The sequence below is a fragment of the Cyclopterus lumpus genome, chromosome 19 (genome assembly GCF_009769545.1).
Source record: "Cyclopterus lumpus isolate fCycLum1 chromosome 19, fCycLum1.pri, whole genome shotgun sequence".
In the NCBI taxonomy this organism is placed as follows: domain Eukaryota; kingdom Metazoa; phylum Chordata; class Actinopteri; order Perciformes; family Cyclopteridae; genus Cyclopterus; species Cyclopterus lumpus.
In genome coordinates this window covers 6,102,552-6,117,547 of record NC_046984.1, presented here as the reverse complement: position 1 = coordinate 6,117,547, position 14,996 = coordinate 6,102,552, and the positions used below count along the sequence as shown (strand labels likewise).

The 14,996-nt window shown below is 42.4% G+C and overlaps 3 protein-coding genes across 5 annotated transcripts; 1 reads left to right on the top strand and 2 right to left on the bottom strand.

Moving 5' to 3' along the window:
* Window positions 1-18: 18 nt before the first annotated feature.
* dmc1 (DNA meiotic recombinase 1) lies at window positions 19-4,399 on the bottom strand. Of its 3 annotated transcripts, none has more exons than XM_034558632.1 (13): window positions 4,058-4,399; window positions 3,639-3,683; window positions 3,388-3,534; window positions 3,149-3,216; window positions 2,605-2,657; window positions 2,451-2,492; window positions 2,299-2,371; window positions 1,928-2,019; window positions 1,756-1,829; window positions 1,509-1,623; window positions 1,267-1,327; window positions 1,047-1,163; window positions 19-321 (listed from the first exon to the last, which is right to left on the bottom strand). In XM_034558632.1, exons 1-13 carry the CDS (start codon window positions 4,112-4,114, stop codon window positions 252-254), a joined length of 1,014 nt encoding a protein of 337 aa, XP_034414523.1. In that variant the 5' UTR covers window positions 4,115-4,399; the 3' UTR covers window positions 19-251. The 3 variants fall into 3 exon arrangements, with proteins under 3 accessions (XP_034414523.1, XP_034414522.1, XP_034414524.1); XM_034558631.1 differs by having other exon boundaries at window positions 3,149-3,231; window positions 4,058-4,394; XM_034558633.1 differs by having other exon boundaries at window positions 3,149-3,231; window positions 3,388-3,483; window positions 4,058-4,379.
* A 687-nt stretch (window positions 4,400-5,086) lies between these two features.
* On the bottom strand, window positions 5,087-7,706 carry tomm22 (translocase of outer mitochondrial membrane 22 homolog (yeast)). The gene is made up of 4 exons (XM_034558878.1): window positions 7,375-7,706; window positions 6,767-6,885; window positions 6,379-6,496; window positions 5,087-6,172 (listed from the first exon to the last, which is right to left on the bottom strand). The coding sequence occupies exons 1-4, from the start codon at window positions 7,462-7,464 to the stop codon at window positions 6,098-6,100; spliced, it is 402 nt and encodes a 133-aa protein (XP_034414769.1). The 5' UTR covers window positions 7,465-7,706; the 3' UTR covers window positions 5,087-6,097.
* An 858-nt stretch (window positions 7,707-8,564) lies between these two features.
* Window positions 8,565-12,147, top strand: maff (v-maf avian musculoaponeurotic fibrosarcoma oncogene homolog F). Its single transcript, XM_034558877.1, has 3 exons — window positions 8,565-8,646; window positions 11,464-11,547; window positions 11,681-12,147. The coding sequence occupies exons 2-3, from the start codon at window positions 11,515-11,517 to the stop codon at window positions 12,122-12,124; spliced, it is 477 nt and encodes a 158-aa protein (XP_034414768.1). The 5' UTR covers window positions 8,565-8,646; window positions 11,464-11,514; the 3' UTR covers window positions 12,125-12,147.
* The last annotated feature ends 2,849 nt before the right edge of the window (window positions 12,148-14,996 follow it).

Below are 14,996 nucleotides of genomic sequence, written 5' to 3'. Positions count from 1 at the left end.
GCAACACGGAGTCTTGTCTTTTTTTGTATTTATTCCAGCATCAAAACACAGGAAAAACATACTACAAAGTGTAGAATAAATACATCAAAAGTACCATGGTACTAGATTGTCGGTGTAACTTTAAGAAGTTAATATATTATATAAAAAGTATAAAGCTCAATAAATAAATCCATTACAAATACCTGAAATAACTTTAAACTGGTGGTAACAGGGCACTATGTGAACACGTGTGTCTCTCTTCCTTTCATCCGTCACTCTTTGGCATCAGTAACTCCTCCAGCAGAGATGGCAAATGTGGCCTCGTTCTCAGGCATATCGGGACTAGAGGACATCAAGGAGAGATACACGAGAAGAGCAAATGATTTCACTGTTCAAATAAAACTATTATGGAGGTCTGAGGTCATTTCTCAGGCCAGATGAAAGCTCTTAAGGATCACGTCGAAGCAACCCCTTTTAATTCATTCAGACCACGCTAGAACCACCAAAGGTGTCTTTAAAGGTACATTTTCATATTAGGACTATGCTGATGACGAGCAGGTACAAAGATAAGCTCATCTTGAAAATAAATAATAAAAACGAATACTTAAAATCACAAGATACATTTTGGGGTGGGATATTACTTTAGGAGACACAAAAAGTAATGTTAAATAAAGTCTAAGACCCTTTCAGGCCTGGAACTTTAACATGATATGCAGAAGACCTTGTTGTGATACACACCATCTATCAGGGTATGGATGTCACCTGCCATCACAGTAAGGGGAAGTGAAACTTCAACTGGACTGTAGCATACATTCTCAAGTATTTAATAACATTGTTATGGGTGAAAACGTACTAATTGCTTTGTTGTTGTTGTTTTTTAAGTTTACAGATTGTGGGTTGTAAACATGTCAAATGAGACATTTATTTAAAAGTTTATGTTTTGAGATTTATGTCTGATGTTTGCACAGGTGTTCTTATTATATGTGTTTTATTGTGATGTCTAGTCTTGATGAAGCAGTTTCCCTTTATACTATTGCATCATAGTTTACTGAATCCCAAAAATCTACCTGTCAAATATTTTGGCAATTCTCATCTCTGCACGCCCTTTCCTCAAGCTGATCCGTGTGGTGGAGGCGTGGGCCAGGATGTGCCCACCAATTGGCTTCTTGGGATCAGCTTGAAATCTAAGACGAGGACAGAAAAACAACATCTCATCAAAGCTTCAAACAATGACAGAAAACTGATTTTCATACACAAACTGTGTCGGATTTGTTCACAATGACTTACGACATTCCTGCACCGGGATCAGCTGTCATTTGGTTGGTGATAAACACAGCTACGTTGTACTCTAAGAAAAACATAAATACTCCTTTATGAATAGTTGAGGCCCCCATGTGAGAGACACCAAAGCTCAATTAGTCAACAAAAAGCTATATTAATTTCAGATATTCCCTGCAATGCTAGTTAATAAATATGTCTGATATTTGTGATTTTACATATTTGTACATAAGCACAGTCCTGGTTCAGACCTTCAGAGATCTTCTGCAGCCTGGAAAGCATCTGGGCCAGTTTCTGCTGCCGCTCAGCCAGCTCGCCTCGACCAGAAAAGTCTACTCTGAACAGAGCCATGATGGAGTCGATGATCTGACGACAGGGAGGAGCAGAATATCAGAACTCATGCGTAGCTACAGAGAATTACTAAAACAGAGGGGGAAAGTAAATGCACAGACATTATGAATATGTGAAGAAGTTCCTCTAGTTCATTCTGATACTCACCAAAAGTTTGAACACTCCTCCTTCTTCATGGAATTTGGCAGCTACAAAGTCCAACAGCTCCATCTGGTGTTCACCTAAAAAGCGGCAAAAAGACAAAAGTTGAATACAACCAAATATTACAAACTTCTCTTCCTTTGCACACCACAGATCGAAATAAAGTGCATGTTTGTACTGGTATAGGCCCGGGCGTATAGCACGTTGTCCAGCACAGCACCGTGGTCCACATTAAACCTGTCAGCGATGTCTCTCAGTCTGTCTGGACGACTTGGACCAGAGTCAAGGATGTAAGTGAAACAGAACAACAAGTCATAGTATAGTCACATGAGGACAACTACTGGAGAAACATCTCTCATAAACATGTTTTCTAAATCAGCACATGGTAGGGTGATATGTATGAGGCAATGAAGTGCTATCTATAGCCAGGATTTTTCCTGGTACAACAAATAACAAACACCTGATACTTCAGTTAAGCGAGACGGTGGATTGACACACCAAACTGCACATCAAATGTTCCAATCAATGTTCCAATCATTGTGAGGATACAAGGTGTTCTCTGTGTCAATGAAGATCACTTTTCCGCCAGAGTAGCCATCCTCGCCTGGCAGCTGAGCCGTGACTAAACAAAACAACATCTGTTTTATTTGACTTTGAATTCCCTTCAGGGCAGCCATTTTCCAAACAGGACCCTTACTTACCACAGAACGTGTGAGACAGCTGGGTTTTCCCTGTGCGGAACTCTGTAGGATGAAATAGTGGAGTAATAGTGTTGAGCCAGTGCTGAAAACTGAGTGATATTAAAACAATATAACCACACACATTAAGTTTAGCTATTGAAAGACATCCCCTCACCTCCAAAGGCCTCCGTGATAGCCATACTCTCTATACCTCCACCCAAAAGTTTACTGTAGAGATAAAAGACACAAGTTGTAACGTCTTTTTTCACAATCAGTAAACTTTTAATACATTCACAATCAGAGAAACTAACTTGTCATTTTTTTAACTTTACCATACCAGACAATTACATAATACAGTAAAACCAAACTTCCAAACATCAATTTTAAGTATCAGAGTAGTTAGAGAAGTGGATTAAATAACTCAGCAAATGGAACTTTTTATTGTTCATTTCGCTTTGCTGGAGAAGATTAACAAATTACAAAAGCATGTACTGTAATGTTGCCTTTCAGACCATGATAAGACAACTTTCAGCTGCATCATTATATCAGAACTAGTTGAATCAAGGATGATTCTCTGTATTACATCACTATATCTCCTACTTACAGTATATGGAATAGGTCATTTTGAATGCAAAAAATACAAACAAACAAATATATATATATTCAGCAGTGTAAATCATAGAGTCTACGTGGAATCAACATTAAGAGCAAATCTTAACTCAAACTCCTGGCTGCCGGTTGTGATGTTGAACACCTGCTTCCTCTTCGTACTGTACTCAAAGGCGGTCTGGAAACCAACATTCTACAATGTAAAGAAAATGATCTAATAAAGCAAAATATTCTTGAGAAATTTAGTCAGTCCCCAGTGTAGGATCAATAAAGTGTACATTATTTTAAATTAATAAAGTAATACTTGCTGAAGAATGACATTAAATTAACAATAGAAAACTCCTTTTACCAGCATTTTACCAGCAGCCTCCTTGATCTTTTCCACCTTTGCCTCTGACAGACCCTTGATGTTGCACAAAGCCTTTCGAGTCGTCATCTGGATCCCCTTTACAGTGCAGATACCCACTAACTTCATCTTTTTAATGTCTGCCACATTCTGTGGTCACAGGTGGGAAGGACAGATATACATATGTACAGAGACAACTGACTTTTGATCTGATGGGAAACCCTGGCTATGTCACAGCTCTGCTATTTACTCACAATCCCATGTTTCTGGAGGAGGTCAATGTCTTGGAAGAAGACTTCCTGTTAGGTTTGAAAACAAATAAAATCTGAGTTAGTTGCTGAGAAGTAAACTTTAGAATTGAGAAAGTTTACCATAAAAAACATTTGTAATACAACTTACAATGTGTAATATAACTTACTAATGTATTATATATTAATTAGGTTGTCACACTGTGTAATATAACTTACTAATATATATATATATTATATTAATTAGGTTGTCACACTGTGTTTTCATTATTGTTATTACAATTACATAGCTTATATCTATAAATGGATTCTGGTCAGCTTAGTCATTTCAGATGTTGTATAGCTGTGGGGGATTTTTCTAGTCAGTGAAGGCCAAGTAAGTTAGCGAAGATAAATGGTAATGCTTAATTATAATACTGTCTCACCTCTTCATCCTGAAAACTAGTATCCTCTTCGACAACCTGGTCCTCAGCAGCTTTCATGTTCAATGTAGGATGGGTTGAAGACTAAATTGATTTTTGCTGATTCAGTTAGCCAAGATCGGCTAAGCTAAGTTAATGTAGCTAACCTGTCGATATAAACGTAACGTTATATCTTATCGAGCTGTAGTTACTCTGGTCTTTCAGCTGCTCTCAACATCAACACGTCGGTCCGTAAAACTATCAAAACCAGGACACTTGCTCATTAAATGACGTTTAAAGAGATACTGACTAAAACAAGTGTTAGAGGACAGAGCTCTTCCACTCTTGAAGGAGCTCGCGTGAGACAACTGGCGGGAATTCGTGATTTAGTTCTGTTCACTGGCAGTGGGAAATGATAGACTTCTCAGTTGAACGAACATAACCTGACTATCGCGACATTGGTAACAATTATTGCTTTTAGGTGCGATAATGCCCACCTTCAAGACGGGATTTATAAGTGTTTATGAATTATAGTGATTTTTCATAAATGCTCATTAGTCACTGATCTGAGCCAAAAGAGAACACGTTCCCATTAATTCTCACAAGACTTGGAGCTTAAAACGAGCAGTGAATGCAGCATTGGAGACATTAAAAATGTGTACATAGTGTTTGAAAATGCATGTGATGCAATACTATTTGGGGGTCTCTATAACAGGGACTGGGCATAGTTGTATGCATGACACAATAGTACAAACTAGAGCATCATGACTACAATAATGGACCATTTTCACTGCAGACTTGTAGGACACAGTAGGACAAGCACACGTGTTCATGGCAACATCAATTATGGCAGCATATTTGAGCTCCCATGTAATCCCAACAATGTATTTCATTAATGTGGTTTTCCTAAAATAAAACAGTATAAGCATTCATTCAGTCATTTTAATTTTAGAACACTTTAATTACTTATTTGTTAATGTCTTTAATATAATTTAGTCTGGTCTTTCATTCATAAATCCCTACTTCATGCCATTTTATGACATAACCAACAAGTTGAAAGTAAACACTTAGCTTCCCATTTTATTTGGTGTTTTAATTACCAGTCATGAATGTGCTTGCTTACTGAAAAGAGGAAAGAGATTGTAAATTCACATGGATGGCAAAAGAGAAGAGAAAAGGACATGTCGGGACAGTATTGAGATATTTAGCATAAAACTTCCGTCCACCACCATAACATTTGTCAAAAACCGTATGACATGTGTCTCTTCAATGATAATATAATTTCACTCTTCACATACTATCAAAAGAAAAAAGGACCCAACAATCTTTGAATAATTTAACACCATGGAATCTGGTGTTGCTGCATTATACAATCTGTTGCTTAAAACTCTCGAGCAATATATTCAATCCAATAACTGAAGTGAGAGACATTGCACTCTGACATACACACTGTAGATCGCCCAACTTTGAACTGTGACATATGTACCAATAGGAATGGGCCACATAGAAAATAGTGAGATTTAGCTTGTTGAACTTCAAGAGGCCGTCCAGTAGACCACATATCTATAATAGCGTTTACAGTGTGGTTCACAATGCATTAGACCTCTGTTAGATGATGGTGGACAAAACTGCTAAAATACTGCAAATATAGCAATGTTCTTCAGGCTGCAAACACCAAGACATACAATTGGTAACCTTTCTGCTTTCAATTTATCCACTTATACCTGCTATGCCCTAAAGAACAAATTATTCATGTCGATTGCCGATTTATTTAAAAAATGAAAATGAAAATAGAAGCTGTGCTCCTGGAAATAAGTCTCTGCGTGATGTTGGAGTAAGGAGAGACAGCGAGAGAGAAGTGTTAGAAAACGCATCACACCCTCCTCCAATCCCATCAGCCAATCCAATATGTTGGAGTGGGTCTTTCATGCCGGCTTTTGCTTCCCTTTTCTTTTAAACTGCAGCTCTTTGCCCTTCTCCACGGTCTCTCTGTCTCTCCTTTTGACCGGCCCCGCTGTATCGCTTAGCAGCAGATCTCAGGTTCATGTCGGCCCTTTCCGTGTCTCACATCTTGCCAGGCGCAGGAGGCATCATGCCCGGCATCCCACCGGACATTCCAGTGTTGGGCCCCAACAGGATCTGAAAGCGAAAGAGTCAATCGTTCAGGTTGCTCATCAACGTACTCAGACGACACATTATCCCATTTGAATTTATAAACTCCATTCATGCGACGTTTACGCCTCAGTTTGAGTCAACGGTTGCTTCCCCACATCTGTAAAACTGTAAGTGTTTGAGGCCGTCTCCCAGCGACTGGTTACCGTGTGTGCGTGCACATGATTGCTCACCTGTCTCTGCTGTTGTAGCTGCTGCTGCTCCAGCTGTAGTCTCTCTGTCTCAAATACAACAGGCAGCACCAAGATCATGAAGGAGGTAGTACCGACCCAGAGTGCCGAGCGGGAAAAACTGAAACAAGTTAACAACCTGATTAGTTTTGGATGTTTAAGATGTGCCAGTCCAAGGTATTGAATAAGGACTTGTTTCTAGAATTAGCCTCCAGTAATTAATATGCGTAACTGTTTGGAAGATGGGAGTCTGACTTCAGAAAACAAATACAGGACCACCGGCGGCTGCTGGGATCAGGCCGACGAATTAGTAGTTAATCACTTGATCCACTGGGCAAACATAACACTATGTATAACTTGATGCAGGGACAAAGTGAGACATCAGATCTACCTGTAAAACGTCTTGGCCAGTGAGACAGAGCATGATGCAGACAACTCAGCAGCAGTGCGAATCGTGTCGGGGAACATCTCCGTCAGGCCCCACAACCTCTCCATCAGCGTCTCATCCAGCTGAAGGAGACAAATACGAACATCAGACACTACTCTTGGAGACAAAAAAAATTGAGTAAGCACCCAAGCAGCAGCTCATATGAATAAAAGACATGCAGAACAAAATAAACCCGCATCCATTCATAAACTTGGTAAATATAGTTCCCTGTGGCCCATCCGGAAGTTTGCGGCCGGCTGGTTCTGCTGGTGTTAACGCCGATGCATTACTGCGACTGTCATGACACGGCAGCGAAATCACTGGTAGTTCGATTAAACAATGTTTTAACCATTTAACATGTGCATACGCTTGCAACAGACCGTGGACTCGTAGAGGTTTGTCACCGCCAGAACACCTCAGGTGCTAATCATATAATTAGCATTGGAATAGCCGTGTTAGCTAGCATCGCTTAGACGAGAAAGAACAGCGCGACTCTGTTAGTTAGTTTTTTTTAGGGGGGGGGGGGTTCTCGTTCACATTTCCGAAGTACCCCATAATGATTAGCCACTAACATCTTCATCTTCGTCGTCGTCAATCTCGTCCTCGGGGGGCCGGGTGGACACCGGGCCCGAAGCGGGGGAAAGCTCTTCAATTACGGGCATGTTTCCTGCTCGACCGCTCCTCTCTGTCGGCCCTGGATCAGCAGTTGTGCGCGCTGCGGGGAAAAGGTCGCTGAAAAACCCCGTGAAGCCGACAGTGCGTTCAGTGCGTTTCTGAAGGCTTCCCACGGACTTTCATCAAAGCTAATGCTAAGAGGCGTGCATACGACAGTCCGAGGTCACAGTGGGAAAAAACGTGAGGTTTGTCAGGGACGCATTACGACAGCGGGGAAGGGGTCAGTTTGTACGTCACCCGGAAATAAACTGCGCCCCCTGTCGTTGCGGCTGTCCGACAGCAGCCGCTGGTGGCGCATGTTCATTTTGTCTCGCAGTGAGTCCACGACTTTTCAAGTAGTCATCAAAAGACAAATCGACAGTTTATCTAACCTTCGATGTATACACCTTGTTTAAATAGGATACAATTGCATTCTTTCAAATATATAAGTAATATAGATTTTTAGAGCACTAGTACATGCTTATAACACTTCTTGAGGATTGGAAGAACACCCAAAAAACGGGTATCACATTATTGGCTTTTGTTTTGAGGTCTAATATATGTTTGATATGACCAAAGTTGTCACCGTTTTGCAACTCGGTGGGACTGGAAAACAGTTCAGAGTAGAACCATTGGTCCTAAACCCGATGTTCAACATACATTTCCAACTGCAGGTGCATTAAAACATTACATTATATATAGATACACATATGGACAAAAGACAACATGTTTGTCTGGAAATATATTTTCCTATAAAACGCCGCTTGTCATCAAATGCAACACTTATGTTAAACTATGAGTATGTTTGTGCGAAGTGTGCATTTTATCTTTCGTACTTGTTTTTGTTGTTACATTCTGCCTGATTTTTAACTTCCCCACCTTATAGCTTCTAACGCTTGTGTCAGCAAAGTGTGACTCTAAATCCTTTAATTTGTTCAGAGAAGTTGTTGTTGCTGGGAATAAAAAGGGAGGCTGGTCATGGAAAAGTTCTGGGACGCAGGGATTCCTTGTTTACATCCTCCCGGAGTACGCCGCGAGGGCGGAGTTGGCTCCGCCCTCATTCTTTAGACCTGACGTCATTGTCGCTTGTGTTTTTTGTGAATGAAAGAATCCAACCTCAGAGAGCAGCGGAGTAATTCCGGGAAAAGGCGGACTGACATTTTGTCGCGAGCGTCGCGTCGACCCAGCAGGTAAATGATATGTTTTACTAAATATTAAACCTTCAAATATTTAGCTGGGATCTGATGGAAATAGACAAACACTAGGGGACTTCTTTCTGCCGGGGACTCGCCAACCAACCAAGGACGAGTGAGCAGGCAGCTGTTTGCTTTAATCTCCTTTAGGTTAGCTCGTCCGGAGCCGTTGATGCTAGGTGCTAACAGTTAACGTTACTAGCATGTTTAAGATGATGCTGGTCATGTGGCCCCGCGCTTCACATTTATGCCTCAATATTTGTAACACCTGACAGCCAAACGATGTTCCCACTGTTCTTTTTTAACTATATGTTATACAACAATTTAAATTGATTATTTAAAGTCTTACTAAAATGGATGTCGAGGGCACTCGTGATGGCTGTTTACTATAGCAGCAGCGCCTTCACCTCCAGCTCCTCTCCCTATAAGGATACGGGTGGATTCTGGATGGAGCGAAGCTACGGACATATATCCAGAGGCTGTCTCCCTGTTCCCAGTTTGTTTTTGTAGTCATTTAGGTCCCAAACTGAGCATATCTCGAGGTGTTTTACTTTACAAACCCCGCTAACTAGCGTCAGTCGTAGCCTACGTTTGGCAGTGCTGCGTTCACTTGTTGCGTCCCACTTTGGGAGCAGAAAAGTACGTCGTCTTAAGTGATATTTATAGGGAGGCACCATCGTGGAGATCCGGTGCCGTTTGGACGGACCCGGGGAAGACGCGGTCGCAGCTGGTGTTCCTGGTTTGGACTGACGGGCGGTCTTTGTGGAGCTGAGCAGGCGCTTTATTGCTGAATCACCCTGACTTTACGAAACGGCGGTCTGAGGGCTTTCCAGCCGGCCGCTGTTCCGGCCACCTCCACGTCCCACGCATGTCGGGAAAAGGCAGTTAAATGTCAGCAAACTACAGACCAGACCGTCTTTTATTTAAGCTCATGTGGAGCAACGCCTACTGTCCACGAGCTTTAGGCCTACATGTACCGTTAACGCCCATTATACTGTTATGAAGTCAAGTTTCTTTATGGAAATTGTATTTATTTTTGGCTTTTGAATCTGAGCCCATGGGGCCCTAAGAATGAAACCGACGAAATGTGACACTTGGATGACTCTTTGCGTCCTCCTGCTCGGCAGCATGGTCAACTTGTTGGGGGTCCAGTTTGTTTTCTGACATGTTGAATGGGGCTACTCTCTCTACACAGATGCTTTACACCCTTTTAGATTTGATAGTTTTGAGTCCTGGAACAAGATGCCATCAATTAGTAGTGATAGAGAATGAAAATGCCTCACTTATAGAAGTGTAACATAGTGTGCACTTGTAATGAAGCAAGGAGAAAATCTATTTACTTAAAATACTTTACTATTTATTTAACTTAAAATTGTCTTGAATAATTCACACACAAATATTTCGCAGATTCACAACAGATCTCCCCGAAGGTTCTGTCACATACCGCTTTTAAACCAAAGGGCCTGACCGCATCTTCAAGATTTTCACATCTGATAGATTTCTATTGACAACAAAATCTTCAATATGTAACAACAACAATAATCATACAACACACTGGTACCCAGCAAAGACTACAATAAAGAAGGAGTGGATTTCAGCTCCAGCATGATCTTGTCAGGATCTGTCTGAAAAAATGAGTTAGCTCATTTGTGAAGCTGTCAAAAGCTAATCAGCACCCTCAAAGCTCCATGCACAACCATGCTTGTAACTTTTTTTTTGTAGATTTCTTTCTCACACTTCTGGGCTACAAAGAGACAGAAGCCCAGTCAAAAAGAAAACCATTGTTGCAAAAAATGAGAAAGTTCACACTTTCACTCTCCAAATGCCATGTGGAGGGGAAACACCCTGTGGTTCGATGTCAAAGTAACACTTTGATTTAATGTTAATACAGTCAAATGCATTGTAGCTTCTTGCCAACATACCATGTGGCCGTTTCTATCCGGTATGCTCTGGTCAGCGATTGATATTGCTTAAACAGCTTCAAGTTCAAGTACAGGGTCTTTTTCATTTAATCAACATGACAGTGATCTGAAAACAAACAACCAGCAAATCAACCAAGAAGTGACTCGCTTGTCCCAGTTAACATGTTTTCCCACACAACAACACCTGCGATCTAACCTTAAGACCAGTGTAGGAAGTCCCTGCACTGTATTAACCGTTCAGCATGTATTTCCAAATGCGGAGACAGTACAGACTTAAACAAAAACTCTTCCGTCTGTCATTGCTGGTTGTTATTGGAAGCGGCAATTAAAGTGTGTGCAAAGTTACCTGATGTTGGTGTCTAGACTCAGATTTTTATTGTCATGATTTATTGGTTTCGTGGGAAAAAATAATTAGCGTTACAGAAAAGTTTCAGCTGGTTTCTATTAAACTTGTTATTGCAATGTTGTGTTCTCTGTCACTTTAAATGTCTCTTGAAACAGTGAGAAATCTTTTTCCACAAAGAAAGCTTTGAACCGTTGGTGTTGTGTTGACAAGAGGAAGTGTTGAGGGAATTGGTTAGGACACCTGCTTTGAGCAACCAAAGGGCAGACGCACGATAACTTCCTCCTCACTATTTCAGCTAACTGAGGACGGCGTGTCGCTTTCAAAACCTCCTCTTCCTTTAATATCAAACCACAGGGTTTAATGAGGGAGCGCGTTTGGAGAAGCATGAAAGATCTGTGGGTTCTCCTTTTCGTTAGCGTGCATGACTGGCTGTCTTGTGAGCGGATGGTAAATGTCAGGCCAGATCTGAACCAAAACAGCATGATTCACAAGAGTCACATGTCACAACATAAATGTTTTCTGTGTCCCGCTTCTGTTCGTCCACAGTGTCTGTATCTGTGTGGACTGGTGCTTGGAGAGGCTGAAGACCGTCGGATCATGACATCAGAAAGAAACAGCAAAGCCCTGAAGGTAGTAACACACAGCCTGAAATACAACTCAGTGTTGTTTGTCTATTTTTGCAATTCTTTAATGCCATTGGTCGTATTTTTTTTTGTCTTTTCTCCCTTCTCCACGTTTACTCCCATCCTGCTTTTTCCTTCAGGTGAAGCAGGAATGTGGTGAGAATGTGCCAGTCCTGTCGGACAACGAGCTCATGTCCCTCACAGTACGAGAGTTGAACCTGCACCTGCGCGGCATGTCCCGCGACGAGATCCAGAAGCTGAAGCAGCGCCGGCGCACCTTGAAGAACCGGGGCTACGCCGCCAGCTGCCGAGTCAAGCGTGTGTCCCAGCGTGAAGCCCTGGAACTGCAGAAAACAGAACTCCAGAGAGAGGTGGAGAGGCTCGGGGCGGAGAACGCCGGCATGAGGAAAGAGCTGGAGGGGCTCGGTGCGCGACTGGCCGCACTGCAGAGGTTCGCCAGGGGCCTGGAGGCCGGGGGAGGCAACCTACTAGCCACGGCCCCGCGCCTCAACACCGCGTCAGTCATCACCATCGTGAAGAGTCCGCCACAGCCTCAGCCACAGAGAGATCAGGAGCCATCCTAGAAGGAGTTGCTGGACTGGGTGGGAAGGGGAGGGGAGGGGAGGGGAGGGGGGGGGGGGGGGGATGCACAACCTGCAATGCAAACACACACAGGCATATATATACACACGCTATACACACACACACGCCGAAGAACAGGAAAACAATTTTAGTAGGAAAATACTAAGCACTTGTCTGCATTACGCCTCGTTCACATTTTTGAAATTCCATAGGATTTACGTCCGCAGGAGTCCTTCATGCCTGTGTGACGCCGTGTCGGCAAAGTGCAACGCGCCGTCCCCACAGAGGCTACGCGTAGTTTTCCAAAGCTACGGGCCAGGAGCTGCCAAAAAACCCCACCAAGGACCGAGGTGTCCTCCACTTACGCTGGTTTAGGACACCGCGGCTCAGATACTTACTTCAGTGCATTTGTTTTCCAAGGTATGTCCAGAAAGATGCAGCAGGCTTAATGTGAACGAGGCGTCGAGCACCGACGCACTCGCAGTCCACACGCTTGCACAAAAACCCTCACACTCAGTCCCCCGGTCCACCCGGGGCGTAGACATTGACGAACTGGACTCTGACTGAAGCCAGGCCCACCCAACCAGAGTTACTGTACATGTTCACTGCTCAACAGACCCGGCTCCGACGCTGGTGCTCTCCCGATTTGTGCTGCCGCGTGGCCGGGGCTTCTCTCTGCTTCCGGCCGTGCCACCTGACCGACAGCGAAATGCCAGGGTGGAGCGGACACGTGTGCGGCTCCCTCCAGCTCCACGGCTCGCATTCCTGTTCCGGTCGTAGTCTGAAGTTACTCGCTGCCTCTCATACCAGCCCGGGCCCGTGTGTCTCTGCTACTGTGCGAGAAACTGTCCCAAAGTCTGATTCATTCACTCGTGTTTGTCATTAATGCAGAGTTTCTCAACCTTGGTTTCACTTGATATGCAGGTGGGTGGGAGGAGGGCGGGGGGAGACTAATAACTGTTTGGGGGGTCACACGGATTTCTGCAAGCAAAAAAAATGTCCATGCAGTTCAGAGGTGGTTGAGAAACGCTGAATTTGTGAGTCAATGAATTCCTTCCTGTTCATTCAGTGACATTTCTTTTTGGATGTGTCTGCCACTACTTCCTACCTGTTCTACGAAAGTAGTTTTGTACTGCTTGTGTACACATTTCTCACATTAATGCAGTGCCTTCAGTGTATGTCGGAGTGAGAAGAATGCAAACCTAAGAGGGGAAAGGGTAAAAAAACCAGACTGTAATCGCTCATTGTTGACCGCACATTTCTTTATTCAGGCTCTCTGAATTCTCCTGTTTTCTGAGCTGTAATCCCTCGTTGCTCAATTCACAATCCCTACTGTGCAGTAAATGTGCTACAGTCTGCTTTTTTTTTTTTTTTCATATCTGGTAGACTCCCAACAACAGATGTTGGTCATTTTGCTACGAACGTGTAATAGCGGAGTCGCATCTGGTAGGAATTACGTTGAAGCCGATGCAAATCCTCTGCATACATTCCCGTCTTGTGTTCTTATTTGTAATGTTTGTATGTGCCGTTGAGAGACGAAAATGTTGAGTGACGAAAATGTTGAGTGACATTTATCAGAGATATATTCTATATTTTATTTGTATTTAAAGGTAGATGTTATGAAAAGACAAGCTAACGAGTGCTGTGATGTTCTGTGTGTTCAGAAGTACTTATGACTAGTCCGGGGATATTCTCATGTCTAATTATTGTGTTGTGTGGCAACGATGATTACTTTACAAAATGTTAATTATTAGCTATGTAGAAATATGCTCAAAGCCAATGGCCATATTGCTGTATGATGATATTTTTGCGTGTGTTTTTTTTGTTTTCTGCCATGTCTGTACTGGCTTGTCCTAGTGGATTCTTGGAGGGATATTATTTTTCTATGATGATTTGTATGTTTTATGTGTGAAAAATTGAGGTCACTTCTGTATTGGCCGGTCGGGCAGATCCACGGGGATGTTAAAGGAAAACGGTAAATGTGGAAAGAGCGATGGAGATGAGGAGAAGACTGGAAGGTGGAGGGAGTTGTTGGAACGATGGATAACGAAAGTAGGCAAGGCGGACTGGGAGAGGAGGTTGAAAGAGGTGGCGCTTTAATTCACTTGAAAACCGCCATCAGTCACGGGCCGGTTTCAGCCCAGATGTGCTCAAACGGGCCCGGGTGTCAGAGTCTAGGCCACTGAGTAGTGCTAGCAATATCATTTATAAGCAGGCATCGTAACACAATAGACTGTGTTGACCAAGATATGAGGCATATATTTAGCTATATGAATATCTGTGTGGCAAAGCATTTATCCCAATATTTTAACGTCTCACATCTGTCAAACTGTGCTGGATGTTTTGTAATACTTGCAAAACAAAAAAATGTTTTTTGTATTTATTACTTGTATTTTTTCTATTGTGAAAATTTAAGTACATTGTCTATTTTATATATTAATTATAATAAATGTTGTACATATTGTACATAAAATGGTGCTTTTGTGGTTGTGGGTTAGATGCACAAGGAAGTGGATCTGCAGGAAGTGTTGCACAAGTTATCGCTCTGGATCAGAAGATAACCTCTAGGTTAAAAAGTAGAAGCAGAGTATTGTTTCTTTTGACCGAGGATGAAATGTTGAAACTAGTGCTTACGTGTTTTTTTATTTTTTTTAAAAAGATTAGATTAAAAATAAATCTGTAAATAATGTTCAAATACACTTTACATAAAACCTCACGTTACCTTCTGTGCAATGCAAAAATAATGCTGACTCTGCGGATGTAGCCGGACATCACACATGAGGAACACTGACTGACGGCAGTGGAGCATCAGAGAAAATAGATGAATGGGTTTTCATTCCGCTGGCGGATGAATCGTAGAAGTGCATTGGCCTT